General features: G+C 38.6%; 1 protein-coding gene across 3 annotated transcripts in view; it reads right to left on the bottom strand.

Moving 5' to 3' along the window:
* Positions 1 to 23992, bottom strand: part of pax5 (paired box 5) — a 94773-nt gene that overhangs the window by 8045 nt on the left and 62736 nt on the right. For 2 of the 3 annotated variants that reach the window (XM_022681744.2, XM_022681747.2), the window contains exons 7-9: positions 15355 to 15487; positions 8426 to 8527; positions 406 to 492 (exon numbers count right to left, since the gene is read on the bottom strand). In XM_022681744.2, the coding sequence (XP_022537465.1) occupies positions 406 to 492; positions 8426 to 8527; positions 15355 to 15487 (322 nt within the window). The remainder of the gene's footprint in view (positions 1 to 405; positions 493 to 8425; positions 8528 to 15354; positions 15488 to 23992) is intronic. The other variant, XM_022681746.2, reaches the window with a different exon arrangement.

The following is a 23992-nucleotide window of genomic DNA, read 5'->3' as shown; positions in this document are numbered from 1 at the left end:
TCGTAGTAGTGAAATTTGAGATTTAAATAAGCATTAACTTTTAACATTTCACATTGTTGCATACAAGTTGAGAAATGCAGCATTAAAAAAACTATGCTATAAGTGGCCTACATAAGAAAAAAAGGGGTTGTATTTACAAACATTCTGATTTTCTTGTTTTTTTCTTAGAAAAGCTTTGCAATATTCACAGTAACAGAATAGGTCCCCACATTTTTTCATGCTATTCTATGCAAAATCCAGCATGGTTTGAACCACCAAGGCGTGTGTGATGATTTAGGCATAAAGTTCACTTCCAGCTAAATTAGCTTCTTAGCTTTTTTGTAGCTTTTTAAATCTATAGAAACAACCATCAGATAAGTCCGTTTCTGATCAGCCACAAATCGTTCTGTTCTGTGGTTTACTTACCCAGCAGGCTGGGGTTGGGGAACCTCCAGGACTCGTTGTATGTTGAATACTGTGGGTGTGAGTATGGACTGCCCGAGAATTCACCTCCTGATGCGAGAAGACAAAGACAAAGAAAGAAAAGAGATCAGAACTGGTGTAGTATATCACACCATTCTTACACTTTTGAAACCTCCATTGTCTGCAGTAGCTACTAAAAGAAAATGTTCAGAAAAACGAGTCGATCAGGAAAAGCACCCATGTCTACGTCGACCCGTAAATTATAGTATTCATGGCCACGCCCACCTTGGCTTGCGACCGCCCAGAGGCAGAGATGATAGCCGAGCAGCAAAACCGCATCGCCAGATAGGAGCTAACAGTGCTAAAAACAGCATGGCAGTACGTTCCTGTGTTATTTGTGCGAATATCTCATTAGTTTTATATGCTTTTCCCAGTAACAGTTCTGTTCTAAAAATACTAGTTTACAGTAAAAATCCATCCCGAATTTTTTTAACTTCCGGAGATGGACTACCCACCTCTGTGTGTAAGTAACTACAGGTTTACATAGGATCTTCAGGGGATTTTGCGTTTTACAGAGATTCTAAGACTAGGTCAGTATGGGCTGAACTGCACTGATCAGGGCATTATTACACATGTTGTAAAGTAACATATGACATTGCAAAGACTGTTATTAGTGTAAACATGTCTTTATTTTGAACTGTTTCTAACTGTTGTTCATTTCGCTGCCTCACAGTGCTGTTAGCCAATCAAAGGCAATATGTTTGCATGTAAGAATATTCAATATTCAAGCAAGAATTCACTTATACTAGAGACCACAGACTTTTTAAAATGAATAAAAACACAATAGAATATTTTTGTTTGTTGGGCAACATTATGTAGATCACTTTTTTGTTAGGGGCATCATGATAAAGCAAGGATGATTAAAATAATCTACCCTAAAATATAATTTATTCCATAGAAGGTTGGCAGACAACATTTCTCCCAAATTCCAAATAAAAATATTGTCATTTAGAGCATTTTCTGGCAGAAAATGAAAAAAAGCCAAAGGATGCAAAGAATAATGCAAAGAAAACAAGTTCATATTCATATTTATAAAAAATGTTTTAGGAGTTCAGAAATCAATATTTGGTGGAATAACCTGGTGGTTTTTAATCAGTTTTCTTCATGCATCTTGGCATCATGTTCTCCTCCACCACCAGTTTTACACACTGCTTTTGATAACTTTATGCTCTTTACACTCCTGGTGCAAAAATTCAAGCAGTTCAGTTTGGTGGTTTGATGGCTTGTAATCATCCATCTTCCTCTTGATTATATCCCAGAGCTTTTTTTCACTTTGGTAAAATCAAAGAAACTCATTTTTTAGGTGCTCTCTTCTTTTTTCCAGAGCTGTATGATGATTGGACGTGCTATGAACAGTACAACACTACCACACCATTAGGAACCTCTACAACTCAATCAAACACAATGCTAAGAATTGCCCTTATCAGCCTTAAATGTTCCTCTTATACTGTCCTATTTTTATAAGATTTTAATAAAGTATATTTTATTAGTGGCCCAAATTAATCAAACAAAAACACAAAAACATTTATTGCTATTGGCTTGGTGTTTAATGGTTTAATGGGTAAGACTATAGCAATTATAGAATTCCTGAACATATCTAGCCAAAACTAAAGCATTTATTGACCTTATTGTCCAAAAGTGGTGCTGAAAGTTCCGAATACCTAACGACTGAGTGTGTGTGTGTGTGTGTGTGTGTGTGTGTGTGTGTGTGTGTGAGAGAGAGAGAGAGTGTAAAACTCTAGGACTATCAACTGCATGCAAGTGTCAATTTGCGATGGTTTTTCTCCACCGTTGCTTCACTAGTTTTCTCTCTCTTTCTCTCTCTCTCTCTCTGGGGATCTCTCTCCCTCCGCTGACTGCCACAAGCTTAGAGGCCCCATCTCTCTCTCTCTTTCTCTCTCTCTCTCTCTTTCTCTCTCTCTCTCGCTCTCTTTCGCTCTCCATCTCTCGCTCTGTCCGTTCTGCCTGGCTGCTTTCGGAGCCCCCTCTCCCCCCGTGTGTCAGCCCCCTGCTGAAAGAAAGGGAGCGTGAGCTACTGTGAGCGCGCGCGAGAGAGAGAGAGAGAGAGAGAAAGAGTGAGAGGAGGAAGAAGAAGGGAGGCACAGAGGAATAAAGTGGAGGAGGAAGGAGGGATGAATGATCGAGACAGGGAAAAATGGGAAATAATGCTCGCCTGATAATCAATTTCCCTCAAATTGTTTTTTTTTTTATTTATCTCGTCTTATTTGATATTATTTTTATTCGTGGCCTAATACATCTCCATCCACCCTGACCTGAGATCTGTTCTGTTTTCTAAACAGTTACAACAATCAGGATAAATATTAGCAACAAAACCCTTCTGGCGGTATTCCTCCACACTGCGGTGTTTAAGAACTCCAGCAGCACTGCTGCACATAATACTAATACTACCACCACCATGCTTAGCAGCATCACTGCAGAGCTGAGAATTGTGGAGGAACTGTGGTGGTCCTGATCTTTGAAGAACAGGGTGAACAGGACTACAATCTGTAATTCTAGAACTACAAAGTGCTCCTGTATGTAAAATGAGTGTAGAAGAATCAATTTCTGAATCAGTTTCTCTGATTTTGCTATTTATAGGTATATGTTTGAGTAAAATGAACATTGTTGTTTTATTCTATAAACTACAGACAACAGTTCTCCCAAATTCCAAATAAAAATATTTAAGTCATTTAGAGCGTTTATTTTTTATGCAGAATATGAGAAATTGCTGAAATAACAAAAAAAAAAAGATGCAGAGCTTTCAGACCTCAAATAATGCAGAAAACAGTTTTAAGAGTTCAGAAATAATGAATATTTGGTGGAATAATCCTGGTTTTTAATCACAGTTTTTTCATTTGCAATTTCATGCATCTTGGCATCATGTTCTCCTCCACCACCAGTCTTACACACTGCTTTTGGAAAACTTTATGCTCTTTACACTCCTGGAGCAAAAATTCAAGCAGTTCAGCTTGGTTTGATGGCTTGTGACTCCATTTTTTTCTAGAGCTGTATATACTAACACGCTAAATGAAAATGCGTACCTAAACTTTCCCTCTAAGTAACTTTTGTGTAATGACACATTACATGATAACATCATTTTACGCTAAAGGCTAAAAATGAGGAACATAACTATATAAAGTATATTGGTAGAAAAACTTTACTTTACTATGTCATCATCTCTAATTTTGTCTATTTTATACTTTTAATATGCTTTTCTTCTTCATCTGTTTTAAATTAAATTGTAAATGAATATAAAAGTCTCCAAACTATGAAGGAACACATAAGGAAAAGTGTTTAACAAACCAAAAAAATACTTTGTTAACTTTGCTGTTTGCTGTTAACTTGTTAACGTATCCTTTGCAATGCTTGCTCTTCTTTTACTGGTCCTGATGAGTGCCAGTTTCATCATAACATAATTATTTATTTTTTGGGGCGAAAACACATGAGGATACTTCAGATTGACTGACCTTTCTTCTTTGCGTAGCTAAATAGTTCTTGTCATAATATGAATCATACCACAGTTAGTTCTGAACCTGCAATGTGATTGGCTGGGAGGCGTTCTATAAGTGCTGGTAACTGGTATCAGCAGGTAACGCACTGTAACCAAAGCTCTCCATGTATTACTCTGTCACATACAGGTAACCTAGCATCGATGCGGCGCTTACAAGTCATACAACGCAGCTACAAACAGAGCAGCCATGGAACTACTTTCTCTGCCTCTTTAACATAAAATCTTTCAATAAACAGTGATAATGGAACTGCGGTACGATTGCAATAATACACTCCAGGTTCGTGCTATAACGTGTAATATTGAAACTGCACAATATTACACCTTATAGCACGAAAAGGGCAAGAAATGTGGCAAATTAACTACTAAGATGAAGTTCAGCACAGCTGTTAACTGAAAGCTGAACTTTCCAGGTGACTGTTTTGAAAAATCTAAAATATGAGGACTTTAGTATTATTCTACAAAGCGGAAAATTTTTAAATAATGAAAAAAAAACATTGAATTTAAGGTGAAAAAAGGATCTTAGTTTTGGTTTGATTTAGACAAGAATTTCTATTAGCTAAACGCAGTTTGCGATCTCAAGCTCTAGCTGGCTCCGCAGGGCAGCGATGGATGGAGAAATACAGTATCAGGAAGGACGGAGGTGAAAGGGGGTCATCGCCGCGGTTACCGCTTCCCTCCTCGTCATGCGGAGTGTCAGGTTGTTTAAGGAAGGGGCTGAGAAGAGGGGGATGAAGCGATGTGAGGGAGCGAGGGACGAGGAGGGGGGGGGGGGGGGGTTTGGGGTCCCCGGCGAGGCGACTAGGTGGCAAGGTCGTAAATGCTTGTCAGAGGAGAGGGAAACACGGGGGACGCGGGCGGAGCCTCTGGCAGACAAGGTTACGCCTCTTCCTCCCAACAAGACCTCCCGAGTCACGGCGGCGACGCGCTGACAGGATGTACGCTGACGGGCCGAGACAATGCTGTTGTTGTTGTTGTTGTCGTCGTCGTGGCGGTGGTCCTCGCTGTTTTGGTCGGGGTTGTTTTCGCAGCGTTGAGGGACCCGCTGCGTGCTGGAGGATGCTGGGAGATGTTGAAGGATGCTGAGCTTCACTGAGTCTTTTGTTTAGTATTCCCCACAGTCAGGCTTCAGGAACGGGGACCGGCGGAGACTCGCTGCTCGCTGTGTCGTCTCTGTGCTCTTACAGCGCAGAGTTTAGCATTTTGAGGTTATCGCTATTTGAAAATCGCAGGCGTTCTTAACCTTTACGCGAGCGACCAACACAAAGTAGCAAGTGACTGTGAAGTACGAAGAAAATGATACATGGTTTTCAAAATGTTTAAAAAATAAAAATCTTAAAAAAATGGCGCCCAATTTGTACTCAGCCCACTGTCTTCAGAAGTCTTTTATCATATTTTTTTTTTTCGCACTGGATTATAAGGCGCACCGCCAATAAACATAGCGGGAATAAATACATTTATGTTAGGAACAAAAGTTTACAATTTTAAAGCGAAAGGAACCAAAAGTTTAGAAAGCAGAAGCTTGAGGACATTGGGCTGCCTTGTGTGTGATAGGTCCAAAAAAATGCTAGAAGCCAATCGGGTCATAATGTCACTTCACCACGTCATAATTCACTTGCATAAAGTTGAGGAAAGTTCAACTATGTGTCGCCTCTCGCGCCCTCCGTAGGAAAAAGAATAGTCGCCCATCGTGTTGTGAATGGTCCTCTTTCTAGTGTGAACGCAAGGTTACAGTTACAGTTTTGTCTAGATTGGCACTTTCCTTATTAGAAAGGAAGCATGGCGACTCCCTTGTTCACTTCGATTTAGGCATCCTCAATAGTGTCGCCTAAAATGCGGCTTATAATCCAGTGTTGTTAATTAATAGTCTGCCTTATAATGTGAAACATATGGAACATCTTTCTAACCTCCCCCCTTTTTTCTAGGCTAGTTAGCTTTAGCGTTAAACTGGCAATGGTGAAGGCCCCTGAGAGAAAGCTGTGCGACCGGCGGAGGCTCTGTGCTCTTACAGCGCAGAGTTTAGCATTATCAGGTTTTCGCTATTTGAAAATCGCAGGCGTTCTTAACCTTTACGCGACTGACCAACACAAAGTAGCAAGGGACTGTGAAGTACAAAGAAAATGATACATGCTTTTCAAAATGTTTAAAAACAAAAAAAAATCTGAAAAAAGAGTGGCATCCATTTGTACTCAGCCCATTTGTATAAAATCCAGTGTGACTTACTGCCTTCAGAAGTCATTTCTGTTCATAAACGTCTATTTTCTGGTCTATTTTGTACATAATGTGCTTATAATGCGATTATAAGGTGCATTTTATGTGATACTAGCAACTAGTAACTACTGTAATAGTAGGAACAGGGGTGTCACCCTGTTTTTCTTCTTCTCTAAATTCAGCCTGGAAAGCTAAGCTAAGTTAAGCTAAGAAAACAAAACTGTAATTCCTCAAAAAAGTCCTCAGACATGTCAAACGAGCACTGGATGTTGATCTACACAGATTTAACGCAGTCCTAAAAACTGTTTCGTTTGGTGAGTAAAGCGCTTTTGCTTATTTACAGTAAGCTTAGAATTCCGCTAGGCGGCTAATGCCACACAACAGCTCTACACTGAGGAACCCTGAGTGCTCCGGTAAGCCAGGGTGATATTAGCTAGCGGTTCGTCCCACGTAGCTTGTTTTAATATGGTAAACAAGCAGACTACAGTTCGAAATACTCACCTCTGAACAGCAAGAGGCCTCAGTGGTTTGTTGGAAAACATTAATGACCAAAGAGCATCATGAAAACCAAGAAACTCACTAGAAAGCTCAGGGTAAAGGTAAAGTTGTGGAAATGAAAGGGGTATGGTAGAACTGGCACTAATGGCACTAAGTAGAGAAGCAGAGGGCCAAGTGGCCCATGGTCACTCTGGAGGAGCTGTAGAAATCCACAGCTCAGGTGGGAGAATCTGCCCACGGGACAACTATACATCTTTTAGGCTTTTAGGGAAGAGCGGCAAGAAGAAAACCAATTCTGAAAGCAAGCCAGAAGCTCTGTTGGTCTAGTCTCTCCAAAAAGTAGTTTCCATTACTTTTTTCCAATATTGTTTTCAAATAATTTACATTTTCATGCTTTTTTTTTTTTGTTTAACTAGTAGTGCGCCTTATAATCCGGTGCACCTTATGTATGAAAATAGACCAGAAAATATACTTTCTTTTTAGGCTAGTTAGCTTTAGCGTTAAACTGCGGTCAACTGCGTCTCTGGCGTAAAAAAAGGGACCCTGGCTGTGAAGTATTCAATGAGAGAATGGTGAAGGCCCCTGAGAGACAGCGGTGTGACATCGTTGGTGTGTCTTCGCAGCGCTCTGGTCGTACAATGCGGAATCTCGGCGGGTTTGTAAACCTGTGTACGCGAGCGCTAGTGGTGGCGTTAGAAGAAAGCTGGAGGAGAAACAGAGGCTGAGGGACGAGTGCGGGAGAAAGAAGGAAGGAATGAATGAATGAATGAATGAATTAGTCAAGGGTCAGCGGTGATTCTCATTAAAAACAAATTACTGATGTTGAGAGGGGACAGCTGTGAGACTGGGGCCTAATGGCCCCCGCCATCCTGGCTCTGAAACTCAGATACACCCCCACCAGCCACCAGCCACCAGCCTGCCCTGCCACAACCCACCAACCGACCGTCACCCCCCCCAACACACACACCAACGCACACACAAACCCAACTCGCCCCCGTCCAGCGTCCCAGAACCCCCTGGGAGTGTGCTGTCAACCTGGCAGACGGGGGGAGACAGGAAGTGGCAAAGACAAGCCCACCTCCCACAGGGACCTCAGCAGAAATAAAGGAGGGGTGAAAAGGAGAGAGCAAAAGAGAAAAAGCGAAAGACAGAAAGAGGGAGAGAGAAAGAAAGACGGTATTTGAAGAGCATAAGACAAAGCCGACAACTAGAAGAACTAGAAGTGTGAATTTGATATTTCAGGAATCAGTTTTTCTGATTTTGCTAACTATAGCTTTATGTTTGAGTAAAATTGAGTTAAAACATTGTTGTTTTATTCTATGAACTACAGACAATATTTCTCCCAAATTCCAAATAAAAATATTTAAGTCATTTAGAGCATTTATTTGCAGAAAATGAAAAGAAAATGGCTAAAACAAAGAAATAAAAGAAATAAAAAAGATGCTTTCTTAAAAAAAGCTTTCAGACCTCAAATAATGCAAAAAATAAAAAAACAAGTTCATATTCATTCATTCATTCTTTGGTTACAGTGCATTACCGGCTGATAATGGCTCTCACGGAGCGCCTCTCAGCCAATCACATTGCAGGGTCGGAATAACGGTGGCGTAATATTGCTTACAGATTAGTTTCACAGCAGTTGCTAAATAATGTATCATCTTCCAGTGATACTGAGCCTGCTGTTTAACTTATCTTAAACTGAAAGAGTATTATGGGATGTAGAGAGTTCAGTGTGTTTATGGAACTCACCCGGTACCATTCCTGTGAGCGAGGGGGCCGAGTAGCTGCCCTGCCCGGCCGGGGGAACGTGAGGAGGGTAACCAGGGAGCGTGGTGCTGGCCAGGTCACGACCTTGAAACACAAAAACAACCATCTTAGTCATTGATGACATCATCAAACGACCATAAAATATCAGATGCAAAAACAGCCCACCATTGGTTATGATGTCAAAATCTCATATACATATTTATGCCCATTAGACAGTCAGAGCAGTAGTTGGTCAGGTGGTCACCAACATTTGTAGATGTTATGTTATTTGTTAGGTTATGACAGAGACTGTAAAAAAGATGGATTAATGTTCATCCAACGTTTTACCTGCTTAAAGCTCCACTAGGTAGGATTGAGATTTTGTGCTCGTGGGCTCCCCCTACAGTTGTAGAGTGTAATAAATGATTCAGGCAGATTAGTTTCTCTTTCTCGTTTTATGGCTTTCACAGACATATTCGGTCTCTTTCCAGCTTCTGCCAGAGTGTCTGTATGTTAGTTTGTAAAGAATGAACCAGTAGTCCTTATAGAACTGTTAGAACTAAAGGTCGGAAAGCAGGTCGCAGTTCTCGCAAGCGTGGGTCGCGGCTGCCTCGCAAAACTTACAGAGTCTGGTTTGAGCTCGGAGGAGCTCCGGCACACGAGACACGAGAGCACCGCTATTCCTCCTATTACACCTCAATGCAGCGCTGAAGTGAGTTTGAAGCTGTAATTTTACTTCTTTAAAAAGATCAAACATCAAGGAAATCCTACCTAGTGGGGCTTTAAACGGATGTCTACTGGGCGCCTACTGGTAAGAATTTACATGTACCAGTCTGAAAGGTAGAGTACATTTTTTTTTTTGTAGTTTTGTAGTGAAAAGCCTGAACCCTGTGGTGGAAACATGCACTGTATCTGATGTAACAGATGATTTAGAAGGTCATACAGTCGTTCCTGGACCTGTACGACATTCCGTAACAGAGAGTGAAGATGAGCAGATCAGATAACGTGTGTTAAATGTCACGACTGTCCTCACTTAGCCCTGATAACGACTCTGTACACGCTTCTACTGCCCAGCGTTTTCCTTTTTTCCTTTAATGCGGCGTTCTGACTGTGCAAGCGCACCTGAGCTCATGTTTCTGTCCCAGTAATGGGGCCTTCGGTGCAATTAAACACACACACACACACACACACACACACACACTGATGTGTGACAGGGTCTGGCTGCCTCTTGTTCTTTTGTTTTTTTTTGGACACGTTACTGCGTTCACATTACAAGCCACTTTGCTAAAATAAGACTACCTTTATAAAGGGTTTATAAATGGTTAACAATTAGTTTATTAACGGCTACTAATTGGGTTGTAAATGCCTTAAAAATCAATAATAATCAGTTATAACACATATGAAGAAAGGGCAACAATATAGATGGCCTTGGGGTACAGTATTTGGGTACAAACAACAGGTCATTGTTGCCCTTTCTGCGTATGTGTTATAACAACTGATTATTAATGATTTTAAAGGCATTTACAACTTAATTAGTAACCATTAATAAACTAATTGGAAACCATTTATAAACCCTTTATAAAGGTAGTCTTATTTTAAAGTGGTACCAAAAAAACCTCATATGTGAGATACAACTCTTTATAAAGCTTTATAAAGGGTAATGGATGCGTTTGTTAGCAGCTCATATGTGAAAAAAAGGCCAGGCGGTTTGCTTTTGCTGTTTTTTTTTTTTTGCAGCTAGAGCTGCACAGCTGCACCAAGAGATGAGTTTGTGAGTACGAGAGAGAAGCACGTAGCGCTAATGCTAATGCGTGAAAGCAAAAAACGTTTACATTTATGACAAATGTTCATGGATCGGCTACGTATCAGATTTAGAACCACATATAAAAAAAGTGACTCAAATATGATTAAAAAAAAAATCGGATTTGATTTGGCACGTTCACACAGCCATGAAAAAATCAGATTTGAGTCACTTTCAGCCTGGTAATGTGAACCTATTCTATACAACTTTCCCTATCTTTGTCTCTCTCTCTCTCCCTCTATCTTTCTCACTTTGATCTCTCTCTCTTTTTTTTCTTTTGTTCTATCCAACTTTCTCTTTCTCTCTCTATCTTCCTCACTGATCTCTCTTCCATCTATCCTTCTTCTTTCTCTTGTTCACACCCTTATTTCTTTTTGTTCTATCTATGTATCTATGTATCTAACTTTCTCTCTCTCTCACACACTCTCTCTCTATCTCTTCATGAGGTAAAACTCATTAATGATCAATTTACGTTTGTACTAGGGATGGGAATAATCAGTGCATCGGATGATACGATATTATCACGATTATAATAATATCACGATCAGAGGTAAAAGTCTATATATAATATATATAATATATATATATATGTATATATATATATATATATATATATATATATATATATATATATACATATATATATATATATATATATATATATATATATAATATAGTCACCTATATGACCATAACCTTTTAACAGTAAAGAAAAAAATTGATCATAGAAACCTATGTCACTTGTTCTTGAAAATGTTTTATGGGGTGATCTATACAAATACTGTTTACTTTATACTTTAATTTATGATTTGTTTTGACTTTTTTACATCAAATAATTAAAAGTAACTATGTAACTTTTACTCAAAGTACATTTTAAATTGAGTACTTTTTTTTACTTTGACTCGAGTAGATTTTTAGATGGGTACTTTTACTTTTACTTGAGTAGAATTTTAGCAAAGTAAAGGTACTTTTACTTAATTACAAATTTTCAGTACTTTTTCCACCTCTGATCACGATACTGTGATTCTGCAATACTCAATATATCGTGAGATAGTTCTCTATGATTCTTTTTACTATCTGTTACTGTTACTGAAGAGGGTCAAATATTCCAAAATAAGTAAATACCAGGAATTATATTATAGATATATAGATGCTACATATCGATAATGTATCGCAAACGAAAACTGATACAATATATCACAATGCTGATATTTTGTCCCACCCCTAGTTTACAGTGCTGTTCCAAGACATCCAAAACACATGTCAATGTATTACAAAGAGAGAGAGAAAGAGAAAGAGAAAAAGAAAGAGAAAGAGAGAGAGAGAGAAAGATATAGAGAAAGAGAAAAGCTAGAAAAGCTGGAGGCTGGATAGACTCATCTCCTCCTCTATCCTCTGTTCTCCTGAGCTGCCATGTCCGGCCGTTTTAGTGAGCGCGAGGCGACAGAGAGACATTAGTGGAGACTGGATACTAATCCACTGCGGGTCAGCGGACAGGGCACACACACCAGCGCGCGAGAGGAACACACTCCTCAGAGAGAGGAGGCAGACAGGGCCAGGTCCTCCGAGAGCGATTGTCAGCCGGAGTGAGCAGTGGAGAGAGAGAGAGGGAGAAAAGAGAGAGAGAGAGAAGAGAGAGAAACGAGCAGCGAGAGAAGTTAAATCTGACAGCCCTCCAAGTGGGCTTTACCCTCCTACACTCTTCCTCCATTCCCCGTCTCTTTTCTACACATTCTACACTCAGCGGCCACTTTATTGGAAACCCCACAACCTCGCTGGTGTTCAGTTAGAGACTGGAGCCAAATTTTTTTCAGTTTTTTCTTCAAAGAACCTGTGACTGTAGAAGGCAGCTGTTCCTAATAATGTGGCAGCTTCTAACAGGGGTTCTAATTAAGTCGCCACCAGTGAGTGAGAGCACAAGGTACTAAATTAAGTGTTTCTAATAAAGTGGCCACCAGTGAGTGAGAGCTAAAGGTTCAAAAGTAGGTGTTTCTAATAAAGTGGCCACCAGTGAGTGGGGGCTAAAAGTTAAAAAGTAGGTGTTTCTAATAAAGTGGCCACCAGTGAGTGAAAGCACAAGGTACTAAATTAAGTGTTTCTAATAAAGTGGCCACCAGTGAGTGAGAGCTAAAGGTTCAAAAGTAGGCGTTTCTAATAAAGTGGCCACCAGTGAGTGAGAGCTAAAGGTTCAAAAGTAGGTGTTTCTAATAAAGTGGCCACCAGTGAGTGGAAGCACAAGGTAATAAATTAAGTGTTTCTAATAAAGTGGCCAATAAGTGTAAATACAATATAAGAATGTGGGTGTTTCTAATAAAGTGGCCACCAGTGAGTGGAAGCACAAGGTACTAAATTAAATGTTTCTAATAAAGTGGCCACCAGTGAGTTTCCACTCACTGGTGGCCACTTTATTAGAAACATTTAATTTAGCACAAGGTCCCAAAGTAAGTGTTTCTAATAAAGTGGCCAATTATTGGAAGCAAAAGATACTAAATTAAGTGTTTCTAATAAAGTGGCCATTGTGTGAAACACAAGGTACTAAATTAAGTGTTTCTAATAAAGTGGCCAGTGAATGAAAGCACAATATAAGAATGTGGGTGTTTCTAATAAAGTGGCCATTGTGTGAAACACGAGGTACTAAATTAAGTGTTTCTAATAAAGTGGCCACCAGTGAGTGAAAGCAGAAGGTAAGAATGTGGGTGTTTCTAATAAAGTGGCCACCAGTGAGTGGAAGCAGAAGGTAAGAATGTGGGTGTTTCTAATAAAGAGGCCAATTAGTGATACATACGAGAGTACTAAATTAAGTGTTTCTAATAAAGCGACCAGTGTGTGAAAACACAAGATACTAAATTAAGTGTTTCTAATAAAGTGTCCAGTGAGTGAAAAAACAAGGTACTAAATTTAGGGTTTCCAATAAAGTGTCCATTGAGTGGAATTAGAAGGTGCAGTAGGTGTTTCTAATAAAGTGGCCAGTTACTAAAAGTACGAGATAAGGAGGTATGTGTTTACAATAAAGTGGCCAGTTAGTAAAAGCACAAGGTAGGAATGTGGGTGTTTCTAATAAAGTGGCCAGTGGGAAGGTGGGTGTTCTTAAAAAAAGTGGACAGTGGGAAGGTGGGTGTTTCTAATAAAGTGGCCAGTTACTGAAAGTACGAGTTAAGAATGCAAGTGTTTCTAATAAAATGGCCAGTAAGCACTTCTTCTCTCTCTAGACACTCTTTAGAGGGGTGATGAATATTATAGGTAATGATGCTCTTTACCTGTAGGGGGCATTATTGATGTAAAAGAGAGAATCACAATGTTTCATTTTTGACAGGATCTCTGACTCTCACACCATTATAAACACAGGTCCTGCTCTCCCTCAGCCCTCAGAATTCCCAATCCCATGATTCCCTCGTTATGGCCTGTGTCCGAGGGGCTCTTAATTAGCTCCAGCTCATTCCCAAATGGACAGATAGAGAGAGAGAGAGGGAGAGAGAGAGAGAGAGGGGAAAGAGGAGAGGAGTGAGGGAAGGGCTGGAGTGTGTGAATAATTACTAGCCTCCCTCCATCATTTTGTCCCAATGGGTAAATCAGAATCTGCATCACAGAGCGGCGTGTTTAACAGGTCTGAGATCAGCTTCTATCACTCTATCACTCTAATTTAACCTCAGAGGAAGAGCGAGAGCATGATGACAGGGAAAACTGTACGAGATGAGATACGGTTGGACGTGATGGAGGCGTAAAAGGTTCCATATTGCATCCTGCGGCAAGATTTTCTTAAAGATGCAGTTGCAGCTGTGCCTGTAGATCCTGCTCTACACCCATAGGTTCCTGAAACTGACAATCTGGCAACCAAGGAAGTCAAGGAAGTGTTGCAATCAGGGAAAAACATTCCTGAGAATCACATGCTGTGTGTGGATGAGCATTATCCTGCTGAAAATCTCAGTTAAAGGAAATATATGTGCCCTTATATCACTACTAGGAGTGACTGACTGATGACTGTAATTTTTGGGATTTGGGGGATTTAGTGCCCTCTCTGGTGAGACTAAGTAATTGCATCGAGCATGCGGAAGAATCATTTTAAACTGGGCGGGTGTGATGCGGTCTCCTTTCAGACCGGTTTAATCCGATTCCAGGTTATGTTCAGTCTCTTCACTCTTTCATTTCTTTGTTTTTACTATGAGTGAATAAGTTACGCTACTGAGCTCCAAGTTTCCTCTTCTGAAGTCTCCAATACTCCACCAGCCACTCGCGTTCAGTAAAACTGAGCCGGATCCTCTTTTAGAGGCTGTACGTGTGACGTAAATTTGTAAAGACGCGTGACGTGACCAGAATAAGAACTCCAGCAAAAAGTGACCTGACCCACCAGTTTTTAGAATAAATATATATGTTTAATGAAACCGTTAAACACTATGTTTAATCCTTTTACCACCAATTTAGATACAAAATAATATGCCACTTTAAGTATATATTTTTAAACATATATATAACATGGAAAAGTACATACATTTAGCATTTAAATTAGTACATACTAAATGTACTATTTTAAAACAACTTAAGTATATTTCAATTTTAATTAAGCTATATTTGAATACAACGTAAAAGCATTAGGTTGTTCTTTTGAGTTCTGTTTTCGTATAACTTCTGCGAACTTAAGCAAATTTAAGTATTTGTTTTTGAACATCATTTTTTATACACTTGAAGTATATTGCACATATATATTGTATTAATGCACATATTGTGTACACCTTAATGCTACTGGAAACATTTAAACTTAACCAAATATAATTTAAAGCATATTGCGTAAAAAGAAATGTTATGGAAATGCTGAGAAAATATATATATATTTTTTTATATATATTTATTGCATATTTTCATGAAGTAAAATAAAGAGAAAATGTACTTTTAGTATTCCTTACCTAATTTAAACATTCTTTTAATACTCTTAAGTATAATTCCTTTTTAAAAGGGTTCTTATATTATTAATAAACCACCAGGAGAACTCCATACTCGAACATCACTGCTCCAGTATCTTATTAGCTGTTTGTAGAGGCATGTCTATCAGGTAAAAGTCTCTCACCAGGAGGAACACTACCCAAAAGTAGCTTCTAAAAGCTCCTTTTTTATAAGACAGTTTTTTGTCAAGACTCACCTGAAACCAGTGGATACGATTGGGGTCCTGCTATGCCGGGGCCGAGCTCTGCTCCCGTCTGATTGGCCAGACTGCTCTTCATCTCCTCCAGACCGCCGGCAAGAGACGCCATGGCCGAGTAATCCGATGTCTGCTGAGAAAAAGAGAGAGAGTCAACGAGTCTCCAACAAACTAAAGTTACTGTTTGTGTTCTTCCAACATTCTGCCTTTGGATCAATACAGTATAAAAAGAGACAGAACCCAAGAAAGGTTATGTTTTGTCCACTTAACTCAGTAGTAAACCTTGGTAGTAAATGTTTTCTGATTTGGTAGTAAAACTTTTTTTAATGTAGTTGTAAACTTTTTCTGATTTTAGTAGTAAACTTTTTTCTGATTTTGATATTAAACCTTTTCTTTGATATTAAACCTTTTGGTAGCAATTTTTTTTTCCCTGATTTTAGTAGTAAACTTTATCTAAATTTGGTAGTAAACTTTTTCTGATTTTAATAGTAATATTTTTCTGATTTTAGCAGTAAACGTTATCTAATTTTGATAGTAAACCTTTTCTGATTTTAGTAGTAAACTTTTTCTGATTTTAGCAGTAAACCTTTTCTGATTTTAGAAGTAAACTTTTTCTGATTTTAGAAGTAATATGTTTCTGAATTTAGCAGTAAACTTTATCTAATTTTGGTAGTAAGCTTTTTCTGATTTTTGTAATAATATTTTTCTGAATTTAGCAGTAAACTTTATCTAATTATGATAGTAAACTTTTTATGATTTTAGCAGTAAACTTTATTTAGTCATGATAGTAAACCTTTTTTTATTTTAGCAGTAAATTTTTATCTAATTTTGGTAGTAAACCTTTTTTGATTTTAGCAGTACATTTTTCTGATTTTAGAAGTAAACTTTTTCTAATTTTAGCAGGAATATGTTTCTGAATTTAGCAGTAAGCTTGATCTAATTTTGGTAGTAAGCTTTTTCTGATTTTCGTAATAATATTTTTCTGAATTTAGCAGTAAACTTTATTTAGTTATGATAGTAAACCTTTTTTGATTTTAGCAGTAATTTTTCATCTAATTTTGGTAGTAAACCTTTTTTGATTTTAGCAGTAAATCTTTCTAATTTTAGCAGTAAACCTTTTATGATTTTAGCAGTAAACTTTTTCTGATTTTGGTAGTAAACATTTTCTTATTTTAGTAGTAAACCTTATCTAATTATGATAGTAAACCTTTTCTAATTTGAGAGGTAAGCTATCTGTTATTTTGTCGCTTGCCACGACAACACCTGTGATTGGTGGAGGGTGTAGACAGGGCATATGAAACAGCAGAGAGTAAGCAAGTTTATAAGCTTGAGAAAGTGCATTCGGCTTCAGGCAAGGCTCCTGATTATTTTTTTGTCAGGCCTTTACTCTAATAAACACAGAATAAGCTCTTGTAATACTGTATTCTTTCAGAAGAAGAAACACTTTTTGTTTTTTTTCTGAATAGAATAAGATATATATGCATTATTATTGGAGAGCTGAGCACAACCATCACCTGATTGCTTTAATGCAGGAGCTTCACTGCTCACTGCGAGATTCACACGTATCAGTGTGCCGGATCTTGTGTCTGCGTGACCCCAGACTGACCCTACTTGTGGCGTTTCATGACCCATTACTCATAATGATCCGGAGCCGACATCGCTGCGTCCCCGCCGCTTCATCTCCATTGGCTGTAATGGCTTTTGTCAGGCAGGTGGGGATGCGCGGCGATGGCCATCTTTAGAGGGACTCTCTGAAGGGAAATGGATGTCACTTCTGCTTTAGTCTGTTAGGAGGGAGTCTAATGATCCTGAACAGGGCCAGCTCTCTCTCTCTCTCTTTCTCTTTATCTCTCTCTCTATCGCTCTCTCTTTCACACCCACACCTGCTATTACCACCCGCTTAGCACTACAACCAACAACTGCACAGTAGAAATGCGCAGCAATACACAGCATTACGCTTTGCAATACTCTATCGATTCTCAAAAAAATAACACAGTATTGATTTTGTTCCCACAAGTTCACATGTAAAGATTGAAGGCAGACAGAGAGTGTCCCAATCCCAAATACTAATTTACTAATTAATAATATTAGCTATTTTTTTGAGTATTAAGCATGTCCCATATATAATAGTCTCAAAGTTTCTGAATTAGTTTTTCTCTGATTTTGCTATTTATAGGTTTATGTTTGAGTAAAATGAACATGGTTGTTTTATTCTATAAACTACAGACAACATTTCTTCTAAATTTCAAATAAAAATATTGTAATTTAAAGCATTTATTTGCAGAAAATGAGAAATGTCTGAAATAACAAAAAAAAGATGCAGAGCTTTCAGATCTCAAATAACGGCAAGAAAATCAGAAATCAATTAATATTTGGTGGAATAACCCTGGTTGGTTTTTAATCACAGTTTTAATACATCTTGGCATCATGTTCTCTCCTCCACCAGTCTTACACACTGCTTTTGGATAACTTTATGAGGTTTTCAATTTGCTAAAATCAACAAATCTCTTCATTTTTAAGTGGTCTCTTATTTTTTTTTATTTTTTTCCAGAGCAGTACATCTTAGCAAAGGAAATCCTCTTAATTGTGGCCTAAATACATAAAAAAGCGCTTCTTATTCTGGTTTTATTCTGGTTTATAGTAACATTTTAGGAATTATTATCCTATTTTTAGCTTCATTTTACTTAAGTGTAAGTGATTTAAACTATTAAAGATGTCTTATTGTGATCACTGGTTCGAATCCTGTTCATGTAGTCCGCCATCAGCTAACGGAGCCTCAAGACAGCACAATTGGCCTTGCTCTCTCTCTCTGATTGGGTACAGTAGATGGCCCTTTTTCCCCTTATTACTCCAAATGGTGATGTTGATCAGCACAAGGCTGCATCTGTGAGCTGATATATCGGAAACGAGTCGCTGCGCTTTCCTCCAAGCGTTAGCGCTGTGATGCTAGTCAGTAATGCTGCATCAGCAGCAGTTCGAAAAGAGGCGGAGTCTGACTTCACATGTATCGGAGGAGGCATGTGCTAGTCTTCACCCTCCTGGTGTATTGGGGCATTACCAGTGATAGGAGGAGCCCTAATGAGTGGGTTGGGTAATTGGCTAAGTAAATGGAAAAGAAGAAAATGGAAAGAAAATTTAAATAAAATTATATAAAAAAAAAGACAATTTAACTTAAATTAGGAAACTTAGTTTAGATCAGGAAATAATGCTTTAAACAAGCAAAAATATTATTTTGAGCCACAAGAAAAAGCCACTTTTATCAATAGTTTAAATTAATTACAAAGATGAACAATGGTTAAGATATTCGGCAGATATTAAAACTAGGTTTATGCAGATTTAACATGCTAAGATTGAATTTTTTTGCAGTGTCAGCAGCAGCGACATCTTCAGAACTGTTAATTATAATAATTAACACATTCTGTTAATGTGAAACAGGTTGGTGTGTTAATATTTAAAGTACTAATCTGCCAAATCTGCACAATTATGTTTGTAATATAGCCTATACTTATACTCAGTTATAGTGTATAGTATACAATTATGATGCAGTTAGGAAAATATATATTTTTTATGATATTGGTGTCTTAAATTAGACTCATTCTTAAAGTATAAAATATTAATTCTACACTAATTAAAGTCTTTAACAAGGAGCTTTAATTCAGGCAGCTGTATTTATAGTGGTATAGATGAAGGATTTTATTTATTTAAGCCAGTAGGGAAGATGCTGAGCACCTTTTATGTTAGAGTGCAGATTTAATAGTCATTTGGAATTAAGCAGTGAGTGAGTGTGTGTGTGTGTGTGTGTGTGTGTGTGTGTGTGTGTACGAGACGCTGTGACCCTTTAAACACCCGTCTGGTCATCAATACGGTGAGGGCAGTGGACTGTGACCCAACCAATCACAACTTATGCTGTCGGCTTCCTCTCTCTCTCTCTCTTTCTCTCTCTCTCTCCCTCTCTCTCACACACACACACTTTCTTTCACCACCTTTTCCTCTTTAGAGAGAAAAACAAAGAGAGAGAGAGAGAGAGAGAGAGAGAAAAAGAAAAAGAAGGAGAAACAGTGATAGTATTATATAAAAAAGCATAAACAGTAAGTAAAAAAGTGAAAAGGAAGAGTTAATGAAAGAGAGACAGGTCCAGAGAGACAGAGACAGAAAGAGAGAGAGGGAGAGGGAGAAACAGCTATAGTATTATGAAAAGAGAGAGCATAAACAGTAAGTAAAAAGGAAGAGTTAATAAAAGAGAGACAGGTACAGAGAAAGAGACAGAAAGAGGGACCGCTTTAAAGAGAGAGAGGGAAAAGAGAAAGAGAGGGAGAAACAGTGATATTATAAAAAGTGATACAAAACAGGTAGTAAAAAAGAGAAAGAGAGAGACAGAGAGACAGAAAGAAAGAGAGAGAGAGAGAGGTACAGAAAGAGAGAGCGAGAGAGAGAGAGAGTGAAAGAGAGACAGGTCCAGAGAGAGAGACAGAAAGAGAAAGAGAGGAAGAAGCATCGATAGTTTTATAAAAAAGAGTAAAAAAAGAGTCAACAGTAAGTAAAAAGGGAGAGCTAATGTAAGAGAGACAGGTACCGAGAGAGAGACAGAAAGAGGGACAGGTTTAAAGAGAGAGAGAGAAAGAAAGAGGGACAGGTTTAAAGAGAGAGAGACAGAGAGAGGGAGAAACAGTATATATACATAGAATATAGTATAAAAAGAGAGTGCATAAACCGTTAGTAAAAATGAAGTGTTAATAAAAAAGAGACAGGTCCAGAAAGGCAGAGAAAGAGAGAGACAGAAAGAGAGACAGGTCCAGAGAGAGAGAGAGACAGAAAGAGAGAGAGGGAGAAACAGTGATAATGCACTGGAAGCTGAAGTTCATATAATATGCCAGTAAAACCCCAGTCTGACCTGGGTCTGAACCAGGTCCCCACACTGCAGGTCTCTAGTCTTGATGACGGGCTTGGTTGAGTTCTGTTATCAGATCTCTAATTCCCTCACACTGCTTTTCACACGTCCTCTTCACCCATTCCCCTGGCTCCGCCCCCCTGTCTGGGAGTGTCTCTGTCCGTGGTGCTGAAGTGAGTGTATGTAGATGGGGGTGTTAGCAGTAGTAATTGGAGATGATGAAGTTTGGCCGTGGTCCTGACAGCAGCCTAGTGAAGATGGATGATTCTCATTTCAGCCTGTAAATGTTGTCAATTCTACAGCTCCGCAAGCCATCATCCCCCCCCATCACACACACACACCCTCAGATCACAGCTGGGACAGGGACTGGAGAACGGCCAGATAAAGAGAGGGACAGACCCCGATGGAGAAATGAGAGCATCACAACAGACAATGGTACAGATGAAAGACAATGACTCAATATTAAAAAGAAATTAAAGAGACAGTTTGGTGGAAAAAAATCTGATTTACGTATCTGCCCCCTTAAATTCTAACGCAGTAATCAGCCAGGTGACAGGTTTGGGGTCTTAGTGCTTAGTGAGACTTATGGCTTAGTGAGGCTAATGTAGCAAACATTAAGATCAATACCGTTGTCAATGAACTGGCTTGCTATAAGGTTCTGAACAATACTTGTAAACCAAAATACTTGTGAACCAAGGCGTGTGACAATGCAACCCTATGTCTCGGAAGTTGTTCACCATCGCCCTAAAAAAACTGTCTCAAAAGCTCAACAAGGAAATGCGGAACTTGTTCATCTGCAATGATATCATCCTCTTCGCCTACGAAGAGTCCCAGTCAAAACCCAAGCAATGAAGAATGACCAATGCAAAATGGGAACCAATGATGCCTGGGTCTTTTTTGTTGATTGATTTGTTGATTTTTAAAGCTGACAAAGAGATCTAAAGAGACAGCGAAGACATGTTAATGAAGACAAATGATGTCAAATTATAAGCTCATCTATTAATCCCTGGTAGATCGTTCTACCAGTATTTAACTATGGCTGCGAAGTGGGGACTATACGAAAAAAACAACAACACAAAATCAACAAGGCAAAATCTCCAAGCGATAGATACTCAGCGTTAATAATTCCAATTAATCTATACTTCCAAATAACAAAAATCAAGGGCGCTTACATCAACGCACTACAACGAAAGTTCCAATGGGAAGGTTCCAATGGGAATGATGCAATAGCAGAAAACCAATTGACTAATTGCCAAATATTTTTCGATAGTCAAAAGATCGATGGTGCAAGCTCTTGGAAAGTGCTTTCATTGATATTTGTTACCTTTCGCTTAAACAAAGCTATTGACTGACTGATTGAAGATATTTCATATTTGTTATGTCACAGAAATTAACATATTGGCTTATATGTAGGGCTGCTGAAAATAATGTTTTGATATTATGCATCGATATCGCAATTTACACATGCACAATAGTTACATCGCAGGATGTGTGAATGATGTTAAATTAGATTAAAAACAGTTTTTGCTGCTTCATATAACATCAAAGAATTATATCTATCAAATTTGATTTATTTTACTCCAAACATTAATTCACAAATTGCATTATTAATACAGTGACATTGATGTCAGATGCAAAGTTAGGTGAGAATTTGTGTATTTTTAATGTCATTTTTTTCCAGTATTGTACAACCCTACATACATGTACTGTATGCCCATTTACATTGAAGTTATAAAGAGTGTTGTAGGCATGGCTGGCAAACATATATGGCAGCCAATCAGAACAAATAGAACACAGGGGAAGTGTAGGATATGGAGCTTCAAAGAGTTGAACCCATTTAGCCTCGTGCTCAAAAACAAAACAAGCCCAGATTCACACACAGCCAATTCGTTTACCCTCGCTTGCATCCCATTTACATAGCATATCTTTCTCTCTCTCTCTCTTTTGCTCTCTCTCTCTTTCTCTCTCTCTATCTCTCTCTCTCTCTGGGTTCTGACACCGCTCTGCTGTAATGGCCCTTCTCCCAGCGCACATCAATAACAGATGAGGCCCCTAATCGCACAACACCAAAATAATTTCACCCCAACCCAGCTCGCCCTGCCCTGCATTTACATAATACTATTTCACCCTCTCTCTCTCTCTCTCTCTCTCTTTCTCTCTCTATTTAACTCTCTCTCTCCCCCTTAACTCTCTCTCTATTCCCTCTCTCCCTCCTCTCTCTGTAAGCATTGTCTCCTGAAAGAATTCCTAAAATGAAATATATTACAGGGACCGTGTGTGTGTGTGTGCTATTTAGCGGGTGTGAGGTATTAAACGAGGCTGACTGTGGGGAAGCCATTTATCGGTGTGTGACTCCGGAGCAGAGTGTGGCAGCTCACACTGTGATCAGTCGTGCGGTAGTGGTGGGAGTGCACACACACATTCTTGATTTGTTGCCTTGTGGGGTCTTTTTCTGACTTTGTAACAGCGTTCTGGGGACGTGTAATACACACAAAGTCACTACTGTACATTTAGGGTTTATACACTTTTTCCGTGCCTTTAAGGCAATTTTTTTGACTGTACGATTTTTAAAACATCAGTGCAGACATGGACAATAAAACCAAAATAGTAGGTCTAAAATGAATTTGATGAAAATGTTGACAAGCAATCATTAATAACAATAAAATGTGTGTCAGATCCTGAGAGCTCCATTGTTTAGGGCTAAATTACTGAATTAACTCTGAGCTGACGTATTTGTTGGCTCAAAACTGATTTTCTCCATCGCTAAACGGAAACACAAAGATTTGTAAATTGATTTGGAAATTGCTATTTTCCCATTTTATGACTTTTTCAGGTTTTTAATGACCGTATGATCCCTGTTCATTGCAGTTTGGGCAGTGTGTTCTACTGTGTGAGTGTGTGTTAGGTCTGTGAATACTGGATCTACATTTAAAAACACCATAGTGATTTTTATTATTAGTTTACATGTAAAAATGTTGGGTTAGTTTAGATTTTCTAGGCTGAGATTAAGAGAGTTAAGAGGGTTGGATAGGTTTCCAAAGCTTTTCTACACTAAGATTAAAATAGTTAAGAGGGCTGGTTGGGCTAGTCTAGTTTTTCTATGCTAAAATTAAGAAGGTTAAGAGGGTTGGTTGGGCTAGTCTTGTTTTTCTATCCTAAGATTAAAAGAGTTAGGAAGGCTGCTTAGGCAAATCAAATTTTTCTAGGCGAAGATTAAAAGAGTTAAGAGGGTTGGTTGGACTAGCCTATCTTTCCTATTCTAACATTAATATGGTTAAGAGGGTAAGCCTGGTTAACCTTGATTTTTAGGCTAAGATTAAGAAAGTAAGGGAAATGGTTTGGCCAGTCTAACTTTTCATGCTAACATTCATATGGTTAGAATGGTTGGCTTAATGGTTGGTTAACCTTGATTTTCTAGGCTAAAAGTAAGAGACTTTAGAGGGATGGTTGGGCTAGCCTAGTTTTTCTACGCTAATATCAAGAGACTTAATAGGGCAGGTTGGGCCAATCTAATTTTCCTAGGCTGAGATTAAGGTTATTAAATGTTTTGGTTGGGTTAGCCTAGCATTCCTAGGATAATATTCAAAGGTTTAATAAAGCTAGGCCTTCCAACTAACCCTCTTAACCCTCTTAATCTTAGCCTAGAAATTACGCTAATTGATAGTGAGCAAATTAATTGTCTTGGTTTCCATTTACTTCTAAATGACTGTAGATAAATGCAAAACCCATTAACCCCCTTTTATCTCAGCC

This window comes from Astyanax mexicanus, chromosome 25, assembly GCF_023375975.1.
Source record: "Astyanax mexicanus isolate ESR-SI-001 chromosome 25, AstMex3_surface, whole genome shotgun sequence".
In the NCBI taxonomy this organism is placed as follows: domain Eukaryota; kingdom Metazoa; phylum Chordata; class Actinopteri; order Characiformes; family Acestrorhamphidae; genus Astyanax; species Astyanax mexicanus.
This window is presented reverse-complemented; position numbering and strand designations above follow the sequence as displayed.